The sequence below is a fragment of the Topomyia yanbarensis genome, chromosome 2 (assembly GCF_030247195.1).
Source record: "Topomyia yanbarensis strain Yona2022 chromosome 2, ASM3024719v1, whole genome shotgun sequence".
NCBI lineage: Eukaryota > Metazoa > Arthropoda > Insecta > Diptera > Culicidae > Topomyia > Topomyia yanbarensis.
Genome location: NC_080671.1, coordinates 339,885,785 through 339,906,228, shown reverse-complemented (window position 1 = coordinate 339,906,228; position 20,444 = coordinate 339,885,785). Strand labels below are relative to the sequence as shown.

The 20,444-nt window shown below is 36.4% G+C and overlaps 3 protein-coding genes across 3 annotated transcripts in view; 1 reads left to right on the top strand and 2 right to left on the bottom strand.

Moving 5' to 3' along the window:
* Positions 1-1,336, bottom strand: part of LOC131680633 (bursicon-like) — a 19,769-nt gene extending 18,433 nt beyond the window's left edge. Inside the window, exon 1 of the mRNA XM_058961348.1 lies at positions 1,240-1,336. Within this exon, the coding sequence (XP_058817331.1) occupies positions 1,240-1,336 (97 nt within the window). The remainder of the gene's footprint in view (positions 1-1,239) is intronic.
* The window catches only part of LOC131684057 (uncharacterized), a 249,954-nt gene that overhangs the window by 71,557 nt on the left and 157,953 nt on the right, over positions 1-20,444 (bottom strand). The window lies entirely within an intron of this gene.
* LOC131680632 (myophilin-like) lies at positions 11,622-13,327 on the top strand (the record flags this gene model as incomplete). Its single annotated transcript, XM_058961347.1, has 1 exon — positions 11,622-13,327. A coding segment is annotated over one exon (525 nt), but the record flags the coding sequence as incomplete, so codon positions are not given.

The following is a 20,444-nucleotide window of genomic DNA, read 5'->3' as shown; positions in this document are numbered from 1 at the left end:
CGCGAAGGGCTTAAGCGTTCGTATGTTGACGTGTTTGTCGCGTGTGCTCGCGTGTATGTGACTTCGCGTGTATAAATTCGATTTTGAAACTCTGCGGCCATCCATTTATTCGCGGACCGTAATTTTGATATTTAGTTTTCGGTGTACGGATCACATTCCGACAGGGAGTGAGTTACCTCATATCACTAGAGTTCCCGGTCATGTCGCCATGGAACGTTTTGACTAGTGGTTATTTTTTTCTTAATTTTTTAATTTTAATTTTTTTAATTAACATGGGCCTAGACTGTTGGTACCGAGGATAGAGACTTCCGGACGATCCCCCTTCATGATGGCGCGAGCGCGGGAGTTTGTAGATTGACGCTTGAGGTCGCGTTGGTAAGTTTATGAGTGCTGAGACGTTCACCTTATCATCGGGGTATAATCATGTTTGTGACTTCGTGGGCGTAGGTTGCTTGAAAAATCGCGAGGGGCTCTAACGTTTGTACGCTGACGTGGTTTTGTAACATATTTACGTGTGTTCTTGAATGGCAGAGAGTGGGATCCTTTATATCGATAGGGTTCCCGGTCATGCCGCCATGAGACGTGTTGTCTAATAGGTATGAGCGTATTTTCTTAATCGGTCCAGCTGAAGGGCATGGTTCTAGGCTTCTAGGATCAAGGATAGACTTCCGGACGTGACCGATTCGTAACCGCGTGCGCGAGGGCATTTTTGTAGGTTCCTGCTTGAGACCGCGTTTGAGAATGTGTGAGTGTTAAGACGTTCACTATCACCATCTTTGCTGACCCAGCTAAAGGCAGGTGTAGAATGGCAGTATAGGGCTCGAAAAGAAGAAATAAAAGGCAATATATGAGAGATGTAATAGATTGGATAGGTACAAGATACAGCTCAACATCACATGAAAGACATACGTTAGTACTTCAAACTTTACCAATACTTGAATAGCCAACCACCACACATAGCACATCCTTTCTCAATTATCTATCAACTACTTTTAGGTGTTTGGTGATGTGGTTCACGTGGATTGGATTTCTTCAAAAACTACGTGTTTCAGTTTATTAAGTTGATCTAGTTGAGCATTAACTAGTGGCTGAACAGTATGTTTAAGAGAAGGTTCCATCCATAAGAGATTGTCATCTCTGTTTCTGAAAACAGCGAATCCGATTCGTTATAGACGAGTGTTACTCGCCATCTTCACGAGCCAGAGCGATAGAGCGATTTAAGAGATAAAAAACACCCACCTTCGAATCGAATGACTCGATCACTATGCTCCAATTCAAATGAGTCCTCGAACAACCGAACCAGTATGTTCCCCCATTTGAAAGTAGAATCATCCATATCAGCCGTCCGCCAAAACTCTTGATCGAATGACTATTAGTCACGAAATTCAGAGATCAATGAACCAGCACTCTCCCACTCTTATCGACCAAGCAAGAGTACGCGACCATTAGGCTCATCACCCAAGCCCAGGGGCATTCAAATGGGATTGACGTATTGATATAATTTTCATCAATCCGTAAATATATTGAACATGTAAGGTCCGCTTTAGGCTTAGGTAAATTTTTAATGTCACACTGCTCAAAGGTCTAACATAGCAGAAATTTTAACCGTTTACTAAAACTAAATAAATTTTTTAGCAAAGCTGTACTTTGCAAGGCCCTTCGTTTCGTATAAATAGTACGGTGGTTTCAATTTTGGCAGGATCTAAAATTGAGCTTTTTAACAGTTCGAGATACAGCCTTAAAGTCTTTAAGAGGATACATATCTTTTTGTGCGAAAAATGTCAAAAAAAGTTTGAATTTACCTAAAAAGTTATAGATATAACTATAGTTATAGTTATAGTAAAGGTATAGAACAATGATTTCATTACATCAAACTTATAGTATTTTGGTAACATATTTTTCAGTGAAATAAACAAGCATAAGCATATAAAAATATATTGATAATTGACGGAGTTATGGCTTTTTCCCCTAATCCCTTTTTTATTTAAGAGGTTTGCGGTGATCACTAAAATCCCAAAACTCAAAAAAATCCATCAGTATATGAGTATTCCTCGTACCTTAACAATTAGTTGAATTCATAATTAGTTATTACTGCATTCGAGAACGGTTTCCCTAAATAAATGCTGTTTAAGCTCTAAAAATTGTATTAAAAAATTCTTACCCACAAAACAAAAATTTACGCATGAAAAAGTTAAGGCACCAGAAAAATTAATTACCATCAATTGAAAAAAATTAAGGAAAATCGGTTGAGTGGTTTTACTATCGATCTATTTCTCGGATCTCTATAAAAATTTGTGAAAACATTCTCAAGGAGTTGTACTTTTAGATAAAGTAATAAAATATTTTTAATTTTTTGGAACATAAAAAGGTATTTAACCCCTTAATGAAGTTTTAGAACATCTCATTTTACACGACTTTGCTGAAGACATGTAAGCTCTACCTTTAATATCTTCTATTTCACAATAAATCCAAAAGTAAGCTATAGGGTGCGATAGCGATTTCATTCATATAACTTTTGTAGTTTTTAGTACAGTGAAGAACCGTTTTTATCAGCTCCTTGGTGAATTTTAGGGTGATAAAACGGGGACATTGATAAAATCGGAACATATATTTTCTTCCTTTTTAAGAAACCGAAGCTCTTAACCCTTTCATGCCCAACTTTTTTCTAGTGCATGCAGGGTTTTTAAACTATTTTTCCTTGAAAACGGTGGAATCAAGAAACACGAAAAGCCTTTTTTCATAAAGATAGGTGCTTCCCTTGCAGTGCGAGAAGCTGCTCAATTTTTACCTTTTAATGCTCAATACAATTCTCCTAGAATATTTACAATAGCCCAATTGCGTAAAAAACATAGCCAAAGACAGCTCTCACTCACTAGGTAGATACAGTAGTATTCCAAGCAGAAATCTTTGTGATTATGTGCGGGGTACAATCGGCGTTTCAACCGAGTTTGTCTGGCAGAGTTATAAACTTCTGCTCCGATAGGCAGGCTGCAACCAAGGCCCTTAGCTCAGACAAATTACGGTTGATCGCGTGCCGAACCCAAATCGAAGAACTAAGACGAATTTCGCGCCAAATCGTATTCAGAGTTGGCAGCACACTCTCAGATTTTACTGAAACTTTCTGTACATGAAGACTTTGTCACAAAAAGCCACTATACATACTTTGTTTTTTTCTAAAAATGATCTAGACTGTCTTTTGAAAAGGGCTAAACTTTTTTTTATCAATTTTATCAAATTGCTATAGTCTAAAAATGACAAATCCTACAAAAAATATTGTAGTTGTGGTTTTATTGATAAAAATATTGAAAAAATTCTTCATTGACTCCTACACTGAAAAAAATCGATTTTAAAAATTTAAAGTCGATTTACAAAACAACCCCATTTTTGATTTGGATGAAATTCTTTTCCAAGATAGATAATTATGTTCCCTACCTACCGTCAAAAATTCAAGTTTGGCACTTTCAAGGAAAAAAAGTTATTTGAAAAAAACTTTTCCTCGTCCAAACTGAATTTTTTTCTCTTCAATGTATTTTTATAGAAAACTAAACCAATGAAAGTCATAATCATCTCAGAATCCAATAAAACTTAGTTTGTGAGAAGATATTGTCTAATTTAGCAACTAAGCATATTTTTATTAGGGTTCATTGTCATTTTTCATAAAATCGAAATTTTTTATTACTTTTTCTGAAAGTACAACTCCTTGAGAATGTTTTCCCAAATTTTAATAGAGATCCGAGTAATAGATCGAAAGTTACAGCGCTTCCAAGCGCGCTTCGTCTACCAAGAGCAGTAGTAATTTGAGATTTTAAAATCGATTATCTCGAAATGTCGTGTTACTAAAAATGGGTTTTCCGTGATCACGATTGCCGAAAATCTACTCAATCAATTTTCTTAATTTTTTTTTCAACCGCTCGTAATTAATTTTTCTCGTACTTTAACGATTCTTTTTTATTCATAATTTTTTGCTTCATAAATAAGAATTTTTTTAATACAATTTTTAGAGCTTAAAACAGCGATTTTTTACTAAAAACGTTCTCGAATGCAGGAAAAAAAATTTATTTATTCAATTTATCGTTAAAGTACGAGGAATACTCATATACTAATGGAATTTTTTGAATTATGGGATTTTAGATCTGTTGGTCTTCAATCGTGATCACCGCAAACCTCTTAAATAAAAAAGGGTTTCGGGGAAAAATCCATAACTCCGCCAATTATCAATTTATTTTTATAAACTTATGCTTGTTTATTTCACTGAAAAATGAACTACCAAAATATTATAAGTTTGAAGTAATGAAATCATTGCTTTATTCCTTTACTTAAATTCAAACTCTCTTGACATTTCTTTAATTTGAATTTTACATAATTATACATTTATTTTTATGTATAACATTTGTCTTAAAACTATCTTCATGCATGCTATTTTGTATTATTTCTATACAAGGAAAGTTTTTTTGTTTCATCTTCTGAATTAGAATACCTTTTCGTCTCTACTTTGCCACCAGGAATAGGCACAAAACTGTTGAATTTTTTAGTTTCAGATATTGTTTTGGCGTTATTATACAGCTCTTCGAGTTCTTCTGACACTTTGTTGTACTGTTCAGTGAATATGTAGCTGAAAATTAATTTTGTGCTATTTTTATCAGTTTGTTCAACTACCCAGTTATATAACTCTCGGGGAGTTGTTATGGTATATCCATAGTCGCGAGCAGGATTGGATTTTTTCGCCATTCGCTTGAGAGTGGCACTAATAGCATCACAGGGTCCTTTTCCGTGGGATGCTGCAACAAAATGCCATCCTGCGCTTAACTCATACTTTGACTTGAATCTACACAAGCTTGCGAAGTTTTGCTTATTTTTGTATTGTGCTGCTGCTCCATCAGAAATAAAATAAATTTTAGAAAAGTTTGTCAATTGTGTCATAAAATTTACCAGTTTTGAGAGGAACAAATAAACTGCAGCCTTCAAGTCTTCCAGTCTGCTAGTCTTCCAGTCTTCCAATCTTCCAGTCTTCATTCAAGTTTGTTATGAATATATACGAAATTCGTTACTGATACTTTTTGCATGTATCAGGCAACTAACAGAAAATGGATCCAGAGATGATTATGGCTTTCATTAGTTTAGTTTTCGATAAAAATACACAAAAAATTCAGTTTGGATACGGAAAAGTTTTTTTCAAGTAACTTTTTTTTCCTTGAAAGTGCCCAACTTTAATTTTTGACGGTAGGTAGGGAACATAATTACCTACCTTGGAACAAAATTTCATCCAAATCAAAAATGTTTTTTTTGCAAATCGACTTTAAATTTTTTAAATCGATTTTTTTCAGTGTAGGAGTCAATGAAGATTTTTTTAATAGTCTTCTTTTATTCGAAAATTTGACTAATTTTGTGAAAATCACTCCTAAAACATTTTTCTGTATGACTTGTCATTTCTAGACTGGAGCCATTTGAAAAAAAGTTTGGCCCTTTTCAAAAGACAGCCTAGATCATTTTTGGAAAAATAAAGTATGCAAAGTGGCTTTCTGTGACAAAGTCTTTATGTACAGAAAGTTTCATTGAAATCTGAGAGGGTGCTGCCAACATTTGTTCGAGTTGGCGCGAAATTCGTCCAAAGCATTGTCAACACTACCTATCTTGTCTGGGTGCCAAGACATTCCGGTATTACTGGAAATGAATGGGCTGGCGAATTGGCCAGGTCAGGTTCAGTGATTGACATCGTTGGTCCTGAACCAGCGCTGCCAATTTCGACAAGTTGGATAAGGGGAAAAATACGATCCTGGGCTTCGTCCGTGCACCGCAATTATTGGAGAAATCTACAAACGTGTCTACATTTTTCGAAGTTTTACTGCGGCATGCTGCCAGGGCTTTTATCGGCCACTGCAAGCTTAATTATCACATGGCAACTATTCAGCGCGCTGAGTGTTTTTCATGTGATCTTTGTGAATCCGACTACGGAACCTCATATCATCTGCAGTAGCGCAATTGCGATTTCGAGTTTTCGGCCGTCCTTATATAGACGAAACCATGTTTGGACGACTGAAACTCAGAGACATACTAAAGCTTCTTATCCAATGTGGTAAAGAGCTTTAAGATTACTCGCAGGGGAGTTAAATTACTTGTGAGTTTAACTTACCTGTTGTTTATTTTTGTTTTTGTGCTGTTATTTTCCCCACCCTTTCAATTCTACTTCCCCATACCTCCTTGTCCTTTCCTTCTGCTCAGGAAATGATGAAAACACACGGCAAGGCACAAATCCCCGACTACATAGGGGAATGTGCCATTTAAGCCAATATATTCTGATTCATGATTCCTGGGTCAAGGAATGGTTGCAGAACTGGCGTATATGATAGAATAGTGACTATTACTACCGGTGTTAAATTTGTGCATTCGATTCATAGCATGATGAAAGTCCAACAGAATGCAATTGAATGGCTGGCGTCCAAAAGGGGTTAACCCACATTTTTCCGAAATCGACATTTTTGCATTTTTTGATAGTTCTAAGTAATCCACGTGTAGTGCCAATTAAGAATTTTGAAAATAATTTTTAGATTTTTTGCTACTAGCAGTCAAAGTTGACCATGGAGGTAACCCCAGTAATAGCTGGTGTCCAAAAGGGGATAACCCCACATTGAGTCTTATGAAAATTCAAGTTTTCTCGTTCATTTTCCGAGGTTTTAAGAAAAAGTAGTCAATCGATTCGCAATCAGTTGTAGCTCACATATCGGTGAATTCGTTATAATACTGTTTTAGTTGGATTGCATTGTACGTTGACGTTTCGGCCCACACAGTCGTTCCTGAAGGTAAGGGCCGCCCATACACTTGCTATATTTATTTCTTGCACAAATGTATATTATTGAGCATACTTTTTGGAAAATTCCAGTGAAGGTGTCATGTCTCTACATTGAAATTTCAGAAAAAACGGTACATTGTGGTCGGAAAGTTAGAAAACCTGAAATCAATTATTATTTTGCGTTATAGAGTTATGGTGTCTTCGAGAGAGTTGCTGTATGGCACTTAGTGCTTTATTTGGATGAATCACACTAGTTCGGAATTCAGTCGCTAGGGCGGTGCTATTATCAACTTTTTAATGAAGCTAGATAGAAATGTGGAGTCCTCGAGAAAGTTGTAGGTGCTATCGTTTTAAACATATCTTCTGAAGATGCAATCTTTGTAGGTCCTTTACGTTTTGAGATAGAGAAGGTTTTAGTTAAAACATTTACTTACAGATTATGTTTTCAAAAATGCGCAATATTTCAAAACCTGTAGGACCTACAAACTTGGTGTCTTCAGAATATATACTAATAATTACCTGATAAATATCTTTATTGTAAACACCATCTTTCTATTTCGTTCCATTAAAAAGTTGATACAATCGCCGCCCTAGCGAATGAATTCCGAACTAATATTAAATTATCAAATTAAGCGCTAGATGTCATGTGTGAATTGTGGGTTTGCCCCTTTTGGACTCTAGGTACCCCCGGGGTAGCCTCCCGAATTACGAAAAAAACTTGTGAATTGAAAAGTAGTACACGTAATGATCTTATTTTTTCTAGAAAACATGAGCCAATGACTTAATAATAAAATAATGTATTTTTACAATAAAAACAATGTTAATTTGGAAATGCGGAAGTTTTTTCCATTTCCTGTCAAAAATGCAAAATGTGGGATATCCCCTTTTGTACGCCAGCCATTCAGTTATTGAACAACTTTTGCTTGGCTTAGTGTGTACATATCAATGGCTGGTTTGAATATGCAAAGCCGAAATAAAGCACTCATTTGATATAAAATATCGCCATTCTGTTGTTTTCGATACCTTATTATTTTATTGGCATTTTTCTCAAGCTTGCTCTTTCTGTAACTCAGCATCTTATGAGAAACACTACCTCTTGAGTTGGGCGAGAATTAACACTTTCTCCGTACCTACGTGGTGGAAAGATATGCGTGAACTCAAAAGATAAATCTCTAGATTCTCTAGATTCTAGACTGCGTTTAACTGCTGGCAGAGAGAAAATGAGTTAATATCGAGATCAGTAAGAAGGCCTGCACATGAATATCCAAATGGCCACACGGCTATTCAACAATTGAATTTATACACGTTAACTCACGCATCATATTAACGCAATCCAAAACGTTAACATATAAACGCTCGAACCATTCCCGGTGATACAAACCCGGTTACAAAGGTGAACATGCAATCGCGATCATCCACGCATACACTACTCGGATTCTTGTTTTCACGTCGGACCCTTCTTTTCATGGCGGCCTAGGTACCTCTACAAGAATTTCGGATTTTCGTATACAAACAAAAAAGGTAAATAATCAAATAAAATAATAAATTTATCGACTTTTATTCTCCTCCGCTATACTGTAAACTGCTGCTACTGTTGGTGAGTCACTGCTGCGGACTGAAAGGCGGGCGGCCGCGTTCTCCTGGAATGTTGTTAGCTGCTCCGGCAGCGGCCTTTGCGTTTAGCTAGGGAGGTGAGCTTGCCTCCTTTGTTGGAACCGACGATGGCGAACTATTGCCGGATCGACTTGCTTGCCGAAAGCGGAAGTCACCGCAGTACACTTCACAGGGGGAACCTTTGTCCACCCTGCTTCGTTCTCTTTAGCTATTAGCTATAGATGACAGCTAGGCTCGTTGGAATTATCCTCTATAGCGAGAACGGTCGGTGTTTGGTTCCTCGGTTTTTAGCCGGGGACGCGAGAATGCTCTTTTACGGGTAGCTGTCCCACTTTGGCGAACCAACACCACTTTTATGTGTGCCCGAACCACAGGCCGGCACTCTTCGACGGATTGAACTGGCCGTCACACGCGCGCACTTCATTTCACTGGCAATAGTGGCGGAAAACTGTCGCAAAAAAACAGCACTGTTTACGGACGTCTGTAATACGCCGTGGTTCGAAACCTTCTATTTTCTCGAAGGCCGCCTTCCGATCAACCACCTCGCCTCAAAAGTGTCATTCCGATCTGCAGCATAATCAATATACTTATTGCAGCAAGAGGTGAGCGGTGGCCTATTTAAGCCCTATGTTATTTATACACAAATCTTCATCAAAAATTACTACACTTATCTGTACAACCAAAACCGTTCATAAACGCGAAACTATATAAAAAATTACAAGAAAAAGAGAACGGTACTGAACAGCGGTGAGCATAATTTTATATGTCAACAAATACACTCTACGAAGTGTATACCCAAAAAATGATATATTTCCACCTAGCGCTAAATTGTTACCCTTGCGGGTTACAATCTATGACTGGTCGCTAGCTAAGAGAAGAGAAGACAATCGCGTAGCCAATTTGATCCAGTCCTAACCTCAATATTGAACCAGCTTCTGATTGGTCGTTTTACTTTTAATATTTTCAAACGGGATGAAAAACAGTGCTGCTGAGTTTATTTTGGCTACATTTCATATACATGAACATTTCATGCAAATTGAATACATACCCTGAATGACGATATAACTACGTGTATTGTTAAGAGAGACACAAATAAACTTAAAATTCAATTTTTAAATGCAGCTAGGGTCGATATTTGAGGTACAGCAATTGTGAAAATCATGCAAATGGAATCTGGCAACGATGGATGCTTGTTGTCTTTGGAATTACGACAGGGCCTGGTAGATAAAATTAAGAAGAGCAAGAAACCTGTTGTCGTCTCTTCTCTTAGGTCGCTAGTAGCTATAATTTATTAAATAAGTGAAGTTTTTTTACGAGCACGAATGGTGAGTCGTAGCTAAAATACTATGAATCATGAACCAGTTCACGAATCCTTGAATAATATTCTGAGTTCTGTAAAATTATTAGAAAACAAAATTTCATATTTCATTAACGATATCATGAAAGTGATAAAATATTGTATATATTAATGAACTATTTCTCGAGCACGAATGGTGAATCGTGCGCGAGTTTCGTGACATACTTTATGAGAAAGTATCAAGACTGTTTTGATTTTGTAAACTAATTTACAAACATCAGGAAAGCCTGGTCATGGGCAAGATGTGAAAAATCATGAATTATTTGACGTCGTACAGTTGGACCGTAAACAATGTTCCTAAAGTTATGAGTAGAATCAGTTGTCACCATTTAGTTTATGTATAATAGGTTTGTTCCAGTACACGGAAGTCAATTCGGAGTAAACAGAAGCCAAACATACTTGCTCCTTTTTACTCCGGTTTACTTCCAGAAGATGAAAAAAGAGAAGACGAGAGTACAGGAACGATTTTCTCCGGAGTACTTCCAGTTTCTCCTGGTACTGATACTTTTGGTTCCCACTTTAATTTACAAGATGAAACATGTAGTGGTAAATCGGATGGACGGGAATATCGACTTCAAATGTCATTAAGTTTATACACGTTTCTCGGTGAATTTTATGGTATCACTTTCAACAAATGACTGATTGCCATATTCGACTCACGTACGGATTACATCAACCGATTCCATGAACCATTTTCTGAACCTTAGACTATGCAGTCACACTTTATTTGTTTAGGTTAATGATCACGCTCGTCTGATTCAATGGGAAGCTGTTTCTAATTATTATTATGTTTACGTTTGTTATTTGTTTACGTGTTTGCAACGACACTGCATCGTTGAGCTACTTCACTATTTCGTAGATCGTTTGATAATATGTATCTTTTTTTTTAATTTCTTCCTATTTAATCTTTGAACAACAATATGCTAAATCCTCAAGCCGGCGGCGACAGGTTAATTAGTTTTTCCAAAATAGGGGAACTTATATGGCAAAAAACTACAAATAATTATATGATTGTTAAAAAGACCCACGTTCAAACAATGACTTCACTTTTGTTCAAACAATGACTTCACTTTTGTTATTACAGTGCTCTGTGTTTGACTATGTTTTCGGTAAAAATCCGTGCCTAAAGGATATTAAGATTCCACCAACTAGTTATACTACGTTCACACTACGAGTTAAAATGTGTTTAACGCTATCGTGATGACATTTTTCTTGTTCCTAATTATGCTGTATTTCTCCGTTGTGGAGAAAAATTTAGGTAAAAACTGTTTGTCACAACTATAGGAGAGTATTGTTTAAAACCACATATGCGCGTTAAGGGCATAAAACCTATAACTATATTAATTATGAAATTTGCGTTTCGACATCGTCTCATCAGAATCCGACACTAACATAGTGACAGGACTAACCTGGCGCCGGATTGACGCTAGCTCACAAAACGAAAACACTATTTCTGTTTCTGAGCAAATCTGTAGTCCTGCATGATGTCCCGCAAGAGAAGGAGTACTAATTAAGCTGATGAGAATTAACTAACTAGTAAGAACTATGCTATATTTCTCCTTAGTGGAGAAAAATTTACGTAAAAACTATTCCGGCGCTAGCTAAGTCCTGTCCCTAAGTTAGTGTCGGATTGTGATGAGACAAAGTCGAAACCCATATACCATAAATTATCGTGTTGCTAATTGTTATAACGTATTTGTCCTCTGTTGTGTAAACATAGTGTTAACCACATGTTCAGATACATTTGCAATTATAAACTGATTTGACCATATCGGCAAACCCGGCTAAGCCTGTGTTACCAGAAAATGTATTCCCCATGCATAATTATATCGGTTCGTTTCTAATGTGTCTCGTTACCTTCTCTTTGCCTTACAGATCAACTCGAAGTACAGCGAAGAATTGGCCGCCGAGTGTCTGGAATGGATCAAGGAGGTGACCGGTGAACCAATCAACACCTCCGGCGAGATGGACAACTTCTACGAGGTGCTCAAGGATGGAGTACTGCTGAGCAACCTGTGCAACGCCATCGAAGCCGGTTCGGTGAAGAAGATCAACACCAGCAAAATGGCATTCAAGTGCATGGAGAACATTTCCGCCTTTCTGGAGTGTGCCAAAAAATTCGGCGTCCCCCCGCAGGAAACCTTCCAGACGGTGGATCTGTGGGAGCGGCAAAACCTGAACTCGGTCGTCATCTGTCTCCAGTCGCTGGGCAGGAAAGCCGGCAAGTATGGCAAGCCTTCGATCGGACCGAAGGAGGCGGACAAGAACGAGCGCCAGTTCTCGGACGAGCAACTGCGGGCCGGACAGACGGTCATTTCGTTGCAGTACGGTTCGAACAAAGGTGCCACGCAGAGCGGAATCAACTTCGGTAACACTAGACACATGTAAGCGTTCGTGGGGTCTTGGTTTTATCGATTCAATTTGAATAAGCAGTTACAGTAAGAAAACAGTTTTTGAAAATTCTTGTAACGTCAACGAATTTTGTAGCATTCACATGCTACACTGGTTTTGTAACCTACAGTACCATCAGAGACATATTTTATTATATCACTGTTAGAGGCGGACGAGGTCTTCTTCATACCTTGTCCGTCAACCAAGTTAATGCTGTTGAAAAAAGTAGGATTCAAAAATCCCTAATCCATATACAAAAGTTCAGGTAGTAAAGCTAAAAGTTTCACACAAAAATGAATGTATAGATAAAGAAATTCCGTTATGAGACAATGTCTATTTCCAGTTACACAAAGACAGCCTTCATCCTTATAGTAGGTGACAAAATTAGAGTGCCCTTATTACACAAAGATGTAGAGCAAAAAATATTTTCTCGATAATCGACGAAAAACGATAGCGAAAGCCTGTTCCATTCCATTTCCACCCGGAAGCTAGTGTCGGTTCGTTTTTACCATACAAACCTAGGTCTTACTCATTCCAGATATGTCGTATTGTATTGAAGCAACACATTCCAACGGTAGCAACTGTATAGAGCAGAAGTTCAATAGAAATAGAGATAATAGTCATGCCAAATTAGCGTGTTTTTGAAACAGTATATATAAATGCATATTTTTGGTGCCATCAGCAGCAAGCAGAACAGAAACTAATCAATCTATTTATTATATACTCTCGTTGAAATGTATCAACAGTAAAACACGTATATCAATCAATCAGTAATGTGAGGGAAACAGCATTTTTTATGTTTAGTACGATTTTTGTTCGGGGTTGGTTACTTAAACTCAGGCTGACAATCGAGAAAAAAAACTGGTAATGCACTGGACCATAAGAAGGCCTTACGATGTGGTAGAATGAATTGGAGGATTAGAAAGATGATTCGCATTTTTTATATACATATCCGTATTATTTTTACAAATTATAATAAACCAACGGGAAATCAATTTGCCATTGCTGTCTCTATTTGTTTTTTTTCTTTTCATTGTGTTTTGTTCTTGTGGAATCCGATGTATTAATATTTATCCGTACTTTCGTAAATTATTGAACCGTGAATTTTCGACTTTTGCTTTCATTTTGTCATGTTTTTGGATAAGTTATTGTTTAAAAATAGAACTTAAACACCACCATGTAGATGTTATTTTTATAAAATCCGAAATGATTCCCTGCTATATCGACGAACTCATCTGCTTTTAGGGATTCGATGCAAAGCATGAAGACTTTACAAATTAATCACCCAAGTTAATCACATAAGAAGTTTTATTATTATTATTATTATTTTTTGTTGCTCAAGTAGCGTAAGACATTCATCTTTTTTATGCTACAACGATCTTACTTGGTAATGATTATTAACATTGAACATTGAATTTAACTAATTATTATTTGCTTCCTATTCAATTCAAAAATTCTGTGCATTGCTTCCTAAACACTTCCAATGATTGTATACGTTTGAGTGAATCCGGCAGAGAGTTCCACATACAAACACCTCGCACAAAAAAAGAGTTACCGTAGAAGGATGTAAAATGGGTTGGAATTGTGAAATTGTTAACCCTTGCGCTTCGAAAAGGTTGTAGTTTCTCAAACAAATAATTTGGACTTTTTGTATGTATAATTTTATGCAATAATATGCAACAACGAGCTGTTATGAAATTGTCAAAAGTGAAACCAATTAATGTAGAATGTAGATGATTTACTGAATCTCGACGCCTTAGACTATAAATAAACCGAACACAAGCATTCAATGCGATTCTAAGTCGTCCAAGAGTTTGGGCGGATACACTAGGAAGTACAAAGTCGCAAGCAATGAAGTGTGGCAATATATAACTTTTAAATAGCTTAAGTTTTGTCTGTCTAGAGATCAAGTTGGCTTTTGAGTACAAAGAACGTAGGCTTGCGTAGATCTTACCACACTGACTTAAGACGTATTTGTCCCAACCAAAATTGCTTTGAATAATAAACCCAAGACTTGTCGCATGTTCTACAAATTTTATTGATGCTTTTCCAATTTTTAGCCGGAGATAGTCACTAGTTCTATAGCGCGAAATTAAAAGTGCTTTTGTTTTGCCAGTATTTAATTTGAGTGAGTTGGATTCAGCCCAACGTCTTATGTTATCTAAATCCTCATTGATTAATTTTTCATTTGTGAAATTTTTCAAACCACTGCAGTAAAAATACAGCTGCACGTCATCTGCAAATAAGTGTATGTAACAATGTTTCAAAATGCAGGGCATGTCATTAATGTACATACTGAATAAAACGGGTCCGAGCACTGATCCTTGGGGAACCCCTGATAGAACAGGTAAAAAATTCGAGAAACTATCACCCACATGAACTGCTTGCTTTCGGTGCTTCAAATACGATTCAATCAAGCTAACTGCTTTCATTTTGAAACCAAAATTTGTTTGAAGTTTTTGACGTAACTTTGAATGAGACACAGTGTCAAATGCCTTTGAAAAATCGAGCAGTAACATCACTACTTTGCCACCTTTATCGACAATGGCACCAATATCATCGCAAACTTTTAACATCGCAGTTTTCGTACTATGACCAGTGCGGTAACCCGACTGCCCGCATAAATGTGTACCATATGCCAACCATCGCATCAATCGTTTTAAAACCATTTCCAATATGGTTCGTTCAACAATAGATTAACCATTGCCTAGTATAATATCGAACATAACCAGTGTCGTTTTTCCATACTCGACCATACAAACAACGGGTTGTTAAGAGCAGTCACCATACCAAAATGTGCTGTTTTCCATATACATTTTGACAACATACCATTCAAGAACCATACAGATTACGGTGGCATGAATATACTAGATCTATCGATGCATAAAATATTAGGTGGAGAAAAAAAACCTGTTCTCCCTTCTCATTTCAATTCTATCGATTGATGAAATATTATTTTGCTCTCGCCATCTTCGGAAGAATGCTTCGTTGACACTAATGTGGTTTTCGTTTGAAGCGAAACTGAGTCAGTTCCTAACCCCAACTGCTGTCAAAATGTATGAACTGACAGCAGTTGGGGTTAGAACCTGACTCAGTTTCAGGTTCAAGCGAAATCGCCATAAGTGGACTGACACTTTATCCAATTCAGCTAGCTCCGTAATATTGTTAGACGAGGATTTTTGACCATCTTAAACTACAGATTTTTGGAGCAGGGTAAACAGATATACGAATAACAAAGCCCACCAGAGCAATATTAACCTCTGGCACCAAAGGACAATGTAGTATCACAGAGAACAGACATATAAGCTAGAACAAACTTTCCCGAAAAACCTGTGTAAACATTTAAATGAAAATACGTTGAAAATCACCATCGCATACAGGTTTGCATGCGTGAGTCACCATTGCATTCAAGTTTGCTTGCAAGTCCCGTATAATGATTCTGGCCGATCGAAGCGCCGACCAGTGGCAAGTGTCTACTTGCTGTTGTCATTTCAAAGCGACAGTTATTTTTCTTACACAAGTTGAAAAGTTTACTTGTATGTCAGTTCTCAGTGGTAGTATACAAATCTCCAATATAGGATACACGGAAGGTATTGGAAATGGTAACTAAAATGGGTATGGTAGTATAACAGTTCAATTATAATGGTGGAATATATCAGTGGTATTCCCAGTATGGTGAGTATTATATGAATAGTTTGGAAATGGTTCCGAAGATTTCTGGAATGGTATTTATTTATACGGGTGATGTTTATAAATTAAATTCTTATCGTGCAGATATGAACATATTTGTTTTTTTATTATACGTTCGAAAACCTTTGACAGAGCGCAAAGAATACTTATTGGCCTCAAATTATCTAAAGAACATATATTGTTGCGTTTTCTCAGTGGTAGGATTTTTGAGTATTTCCAGGCATTTGGAAATTTGCATGACAAAATTATTCTGTTGAACATATGAGTTAAAGGCTGCAATACTAATGGTAGCACAAGTTTTATGAATTTGATTGGAAGTTCATCTAGACCAACGGCATTTGAGGTAACTTCATAGATAGAATTGACTATTTCAAAGTCCTGGATTGGTTTAAATTGAAATCCATCGGTGTTTTGTAAATAATTCATCGTATCAGAGTTATGCGTTGTTGTTGTTGGAAAAATTGTTTTGAAATGATAAGTTCATTTCATCTGCGCTAAAATTAGTTTCTGTGCTATTTGGAGGTGTATTGAAACCCAAGTTACGCAGCCTTTTCCAAAAAACCTGTGAAGGTAGGTTTGTTGATAATATATTGTTATAATATGTTTGTTTTGCTTTTATAACCATGCAAGTGACTTGGTTTCGTGATCGTTTAAAAACGCTAAAGTCGTCCTCGTTGTGCGTAGATTTCCATTTATGATACAACAAATCGCGATCAATCCTGGCTTTTTCAATAAGTGGGCTGTACCAAGGGTTGCAGCATTTTGAGTTTTTTCTAAATTTGCAAAGTGGGACGCAGTTATCGTGAAGTATCTTCAAGTTTGAATTAAAAATATTTACAAGAACATCAGGGTCGTCAATCGAATGAAAATGGTTCCATTCGAATTTGTTAAATTCATCCAACATAAAATTAGGATCAATATTCTTGTAGTCACGATAATTCAAGTCCGTAGATATACTGTCTGTGTTAAATTCGATGGAGGAAAAAATCAAATCATGATGGGAAATATTGGGAACACTGATTTGTCCAAACCTTAAAATAGTTTCAATTTTATTGGTTATGATGAGATCTAGCTGAGATGATCCATTTGTGTGAAAGAAGGTGGGCTCAATTCCAACATTATGCATTGACAACGAGGACATCATATCCCCAAAACGATCAGATTTTGTATTCTTAGTTAACATGTTCGTATTAAAATCACCAGTTAGTACTATTTTATCATAGAAAGCTCCGTACTGAGATAATTTTTCGTGAATTAGGTCGGCGCAATCTAGATCGGGGTGGTTATAAAAGAAGCCGATCAAAATTTTGTCCTGTCGAAAGCCAATTTCTATGAACATGAATTCAATTGTGTGTCCTCGTATTTCAACAAAGGACATTTCCAAAATTTTATACTGAAAATTCTTTTTAACATACATTACAAGACCGCCACCAAGCCTTCCTAGTCTATCGCTCCTCACTGTATTGTATCCATCGACGAAGATAAGGTTCGAGTCTTTTCTATCATTGAGCCACGTTTCACACACACACGCGACGTCTACTCTGGAAATATTCATAATCTGACGAAGCTCATCGAATTTAGTCATGTTTCTTGCGCATAAACTCTGAGCGTTAATAGAGAACATGGACAATTTATTTTTAAAAAATGCCGATTTTAAAACAATTCCAGGAATGCAAATGTTTGTGGAGATGTTTGGTTGTGTTGAAGAAGTGTCGAAAAGCAATGCATCTGAATAATCGTATTTGAATAAGAACTACTCTGAATACTACACATTATAAACAAACAATCAAAATCTATCACTGACAATCAATTTTACACAAAAACAACCTCGAAAAACTTTCATGAAATATAAAATATCGTGTTTACGTACTAAATACAATCTTCTTAGTAATACAATATTTATCAATCAACTTTGTTTTGCTGACCTGACAAGGCCGTTTCGGTTATAAACCATGGATAATGACGTCCCTTGCATATTCCCTTAAACAATGAGCACAGATAATGAAACACACCGATCGAAAATTGAGTAAAATTAATCCATCAGTCGAAGAAATTTAAACCATTTTTTTTTATTCAATTTCGAAATATGTATGACTTTTATAAAAATACAGAAACTAATTTTAAGAAAATTTTTAGAAAGCGATGTGGAAACCCCGCCTATTGCGGACAAAAGCTTCAATTTGAAGCGCCAGTTGAACACTAAGTTTTGTGAATGCAAATCTGTCTGTAATATCATTCAAAGTCTAGTGATTGGAGGTGATGGACTGGTAAAATCGATGCTGGGTATTTGAAGGAAACGGACGGAGGATTGTTCCGAGAGACTTTAGGTGTAGATCAGTTTACTCAGCAAACGAATTCAACCCGCTTTTATCATACGATAATCCGAAGAATTTCTTCAATATTTGTTGCTTCACTAACCTTCACCATATGTATTTTCGATCGTTGGAAACATGTAAAAAACCGAAAAGTTAGATTTCCGAAAGATTCGATTCAAATTCGTTTGTGCTGGACTATCGCTAATTCGATGTGAATTTTAAACTGAACATTCGTGAAATCAGTAGGCCCTATGTGTTTAAAGACGACGGACGAAGCATCTATTCAAGAGACTGTATGTCTAGACCAATATATTGAGGAGACCAATTGGGAGATTAGAATTAAATTACCTATCCTAGTGCCGTCACAACATTCCGGTTATTTTTTAGACATTACTTATTCATATTTTATAGATGGGAGTGAAACTGATAACTGATAAAGGTTTTTTCATGTTCTGCTTGATACGGAAATATTCAGCGTGACATATCTCGAACATTTACCGAGATAAGCTCAGAATTGTTGATGTTTTATCTCAAGCAAGCAAATGACGTTACTAGCGATAAGTCTTTTACGACTACCGTGTCTACATGCTCACACACAAAGTTGAGATCGACGGTATGTTCACCAGTTCAAGTTGGTGGTTGAAATTTGCTCCAGTAAATGAAGATTTTAAATGGCAATCGCATAGCACAGGTCTAAAGTGTATGCTACCCTTCAAACTTGTATCGTGTGCACTTTGGTGGGACTACATTGCCAAATTACATCTTGTTCGACAAGGTTCTTTTGTCTGTTTCGCTATTTGTACCGCGCGGCATGCATTGCACTGAATCCAAGCAAGGGCTCGGCGTGGCAAAAGTGCAGAGTCATAAGAACTGATAATAATGATAATTAGTATTGATGGATATATTACCACTAGCTGTAACCCGGTGCGCTTCGCTACACCCATCAGGACTAAACGAAATATTTTAAAAATTCTAAAAATACTAAATATTTTTGCTCGCGGATAGACAATGTTCTTAGTTTGACCACCTGGAGCACAATGAAATTAATTGCTCTTTTTTCCTATACACAATCGTTTGAAATCCATTGATATCATTCGAATTCGAGGTACATCTGCTCCTTTATATTTTCTAGCTACAAAGGTCGCTTAAATGAAATTTTTCAACCAAAGCACAGTTGTGGTGGGTCGATATTGCGCAGTAACTAATATAATAGGCACACAAAGTTTCAATTGCAACACATGCGGTGCACAGTGTTGCAAAACGACGTTTTCACGATCAAAATTTAATAACTCCTGATCCATTGGTTTTGGAGAATGGATTTTTTCGAAGAATTTTCTGGATATAAATAGATGCATGTTTTGATATAATAAATTGAGTGAAATCCCCTAAAAGTGAGATAGAAAATTTATTTCCCCAAATAATTTAGCTAGAAGCTCACTGTCTTCAGTAAAGTTCTAGAAAATATTATTGTGAAAATCTTTACTGAAGATACTAAAGCTCTATATAGTAACAGTAGCGAGATATGTAGGTTTGCAGTTTTCGAATATAACTTTTTACGATTACTTTTTATTATTAAAAGCGTCTTCTACAAAGTTGTTAAAAGCGATAAAATACACATTTTTATAACAACGATGAATCTGTAGCTCTCGAAACAACAAATTTATTGTAAATTTTCGAATATTTTTTTATCAATTTGCACCTTAAGCAACTTCCTTAATCGCAAAAATTCGTAGAAAGAACTTTATTTTTTCGATTTAATATAAAAACCTTCGTCTGACGGAGACTGCTGGGTTGGTAACGTATAAAACCAATACTCCTGAAAGCATGGTGGATCGACTGAATTAAATAATTCAATACGATTATCCATAGAATTATATGCGTAACAGAATTACCATCGATTTTATTTTGGATGGAGTAGTGTATGAAATTGAAGTCAATTTACGCAATCGATTAATTCTTCAACAGATTGTATTATGTTACAAAATCATGTGGAAATGTGGTACAAGTTATTGTTGCATCGATTAACATTTTCCCAACCCATATATCTAACTTTTTTGGCGAATTAACCTGCGAAGGTGACTATAAGAATCATTCAATAAAAGTATGCACATATAGTGAAAAGTTCTGTTTTCGAAACATATTTCCAATGATACGAAGACATAACGGAGTGTTGGTGGACGTGGGTAAAGTTAATTCATAAAAAATGGTGCATTTAAAAAAATATTTTGGCGATACAGAGAGTGTTAGTATATTCATTCACTTTTCATATATTTACTGCACAATTGAACAG